Genomic DNA, 2,929 nt, shown 5'->3' with positions numbered 1-2,929 from the left:
ATTCCGTTCTATCACCTTTCTTGTAAATTGGCACACACAGTCCCTCCTCCCATTCCTCAGGCATTTCTTCTCTTCTCCAAATTCCAATCACGATTCTTTCCATTGCTTCTTGTAGTTGTCTTCCTCCATACTTCAGTAGCCCTTCCTAATTTTATTTATACCATGAAACTCGGCCCTCACATTTCCTGGCCTGCTGTTGCTCTCAACAACTTCCAACTCCCTATCGATTAACATTCTTTTCTTCCTTCTGTTAGCGCTGCATGCCTCATTTCTTGCCTCTGTATATATCCTTCTCCTCTCTGCATTTCCCATATTCTCTATCCATTTTAATCTTGTTTCTCTTCTTCTTTAGGCTGCCTCTCTACATTCCTCATCAAACCGTCGCCCTCCTCTCCATTGCCTCGTCCTGCCAACACTTCTCTCTGTTGCTTCCAACAATATAGGTTTTAACTGGTTCCAACTTACATCATCATCCACCTCTAATGCTGCAAATCTGTTCTCTACTTCAACCTGATATTGCAATCTTGTTTCTTCTTCCTTCAGTTTCTCACTATCTATCTTAGCTGTTTGCCCTCCATTCTTTCTCTTTGTTGTTAATTTTATACATATTTTTGCTGCCACCATGTAATGATCTGAATCACAATATGCTCCCCGGTATGCTCTCACATCCATCAGCGCTGATTTAAATTTCCTTTTGACTAAAATGTGATCAATTTGATTGGTTGTATTTCCATCAGGTGAAAGCCAAGTGCCCTTATGTTTTTCTTTGTGTGGGAACAGAGTGCCTCCTACTAATAAATTGTATTCTGTGGCTAGTGTTGCCAGTCTAATCCCATTGTCATTACTATTTTCATGTAAGCTATGTGTGCCTATAGTTCCCATAAAAGCTGCTATTTCTTTACCTACTTTAGCATTCATATCTCCCAATATTACCAGCATATCATGCCCTGGTACTTTGTTTAAAACCTCCTGAACTTCACCATTCCATAGATCTTTGGTATCTTCTTCACTGTCCTCTGTAGGGGCATGCAATGTGTTATTACTGTGATTTTAAACCATTTAGCAGTCATCCTTATTCTTGCTATCCTGCTGCTTATACCAAACTCCACAACAGCAGTGTTTATCTTTTTACTAATATAAAATCCCACTCCCCCTTCATGTCTTCTATCTTCGCTGCCACTATAATATATGACCCCCTTATCCATCTCACACTTCCCAACTTCCAGCCATCTAATCTCTTGTAGGGCAGCTATTTGTATACCATATCTTTCCAGCTCATTTCCAAGTACATTAGCAAATCCCCCTCTGTACAAACTTCATACATTCCAAGTAGCAAACTTTATGGGTTTTTTCCAGCTCCTGATCCTATTCGTTCCTGAGTCATTAACAAGTGGTTCAGGCCTATTCACTTCTTGTACGGTTTCTGTAACAATCTAGGTTTTTACAGAAAAGGTTGTTAGCCCTTCCCTAACCTTCCCCATTTATCCGGGCTTAGGACTGGCACAGAACCACATCCATAGACAGGACGGGTGTAGTGAGGCTAGGATGTCGGCGGGAGACAATGGGTTGCTTGCAGGCTTCACCATGGACAGTCAAGCCCTTCTCTTCAAGTAGCGTCGTATAGGAACTTCAAAGATGTATACTAATACTGATAATAAGTTACTTGGGTTAAAAAAAGCTACTAATTTAGGTACCGTTTCTACTCAGTAAATTTGTTGTTATTCGTCAATATTTGACGTTAGTCCCTTAAAGGATTAAAGACTGGAACGGGAAATGTTGCATCCAGTAAACGCGACCCGGATCTCGTTTGGACCGTTTGGACCACAGTGAGGAATTGTATTTTGAGTCAAGCCCCTTTCCCCTTGTGAATATGATATTGATGACACTCCACACCAGCATGGTAGCTTGTCATCCCCTTGTCAGACGTTGATGTTAGCCATATCCAATTCCATAGAAGGGTCACTTGCACTTAAGGGGCCACTTTTCTATTTTACTCTTTTGTACTTAGGTCCTCAGTCTAATTTTACAAGAAGCCATTAGTAGCTTGTCGCACTCCAACTAGCGAAAGGTCACACGTCTCAATGACCTGTCCATCCTTGCTTTTGACCTGACCTCTTTCCCTCGCTTTTGTTATCGAGACCCTTATGCCGCCACTACTATGCCCACAACACACCTGTATGACTGACAGTCCTGTCCTAAACCTATTTACCCATGATAGCCTCTATTTTACCCCATTTTTCACCTTACTGCCTTACTGCCTATGTCCAGTGACGTCTTTCGAGCAATTAACAAGAGTTGGCAGTGGAGATAAAAGCACCCGAGGAGAATCACGAGGGCCTGAACTATATGTGATTGGTTCCTCTTCCAACTGGCATTAATATGGCCTGACCTGGTATACCAAATATGACTGCCCTAGCCAGTTCCCACGTCAGTATGTCCTGCGGTATGCCATAACCTGACATGGTACCATACATCCCGGATGCAGTGTCATGCCTTACAATTCAGCTCACCACTATCTTGACACTGACCTGGCTAGTCTCTTCTTGAACCTGCTGTCCCTGCAGCCCAGATTCTGCCCAGACATCTGCCTTGAATGCTCTGCTGTGAGCCCATGTTAGAAGTTCCTATACAACGTTACTTGAAGAGAAGTGCTTGACTGTCCACAGCCTTCTGCTGATGCCCTAGCCTCACTACGCCCATCCTGTCTATGAACGAAGGTAACTGAAATTGGTAGTTGTTCTGTCAGCCCCTCACCACCTACCCCTAGCACTCATTCCCAGTTTCAGCTGTTTTCTCCTATTCCCATTTCTTAATCTCGTTTCCATCAGAGACCTGTATGAGCATAAATAATCGTGAAATCGTTTTAGACAAGTGATCTCCAATTATGCTACCAACCTGCTATATGCATGTAAAATAACATAATATAGAT

The 2,929-nt window shown here is 42.5% G+C and overlaps 1 protein-coding gene across 1 annotated transcript in view; it reads right to left on the bottom strand.

The window, feature by feature from the left end:
* The window catches only part of LOC135211544 (uncharacterized), a 3,136-nt gene extending 662 nt beyond the window's left edge, over positions 1–2,474 (bottom strand). The window contains exons 1-2 of the mRNA XM_064244846.1: positions 2,390–2,474; positions 366–1,016 (exon numbers count right to left, since the gene is read on the bottom strand). Of these exons, the coding sequence (XP_064100916.1) occupies positions 366–1,016; positions 2,390–2,474 (736 nt within the window). The remainder of the gene's footprint in view (positions 1–365; positions 1,017–2,389) is intronic.
* Between the last annotated feature and the right edge of the window lie 455 nt (positions 2,475–2,929).

The sequence above is a fragment of the Macrobrachium nipponense genome, chromosome 4 (assembly GCF_015104395.2).
Source record: "Macrobrachium nipponense isolate FS-2020 chromosome 4, ASM1510439v2, whole genome shotgun sequence".
Classification (NCBI taxonomy): domain Eukaryota; kingdom Metazoa; phylum Arthropoda; class Malacostraca; order Decapoda; family Palaemonidae; genus Macrobrachium; species Macrobrachium nipponense.
Note: the sequence above shows the minus strand (reverse complement) of the source record. Positions and strands in the feature narration are given on the sequence as shown.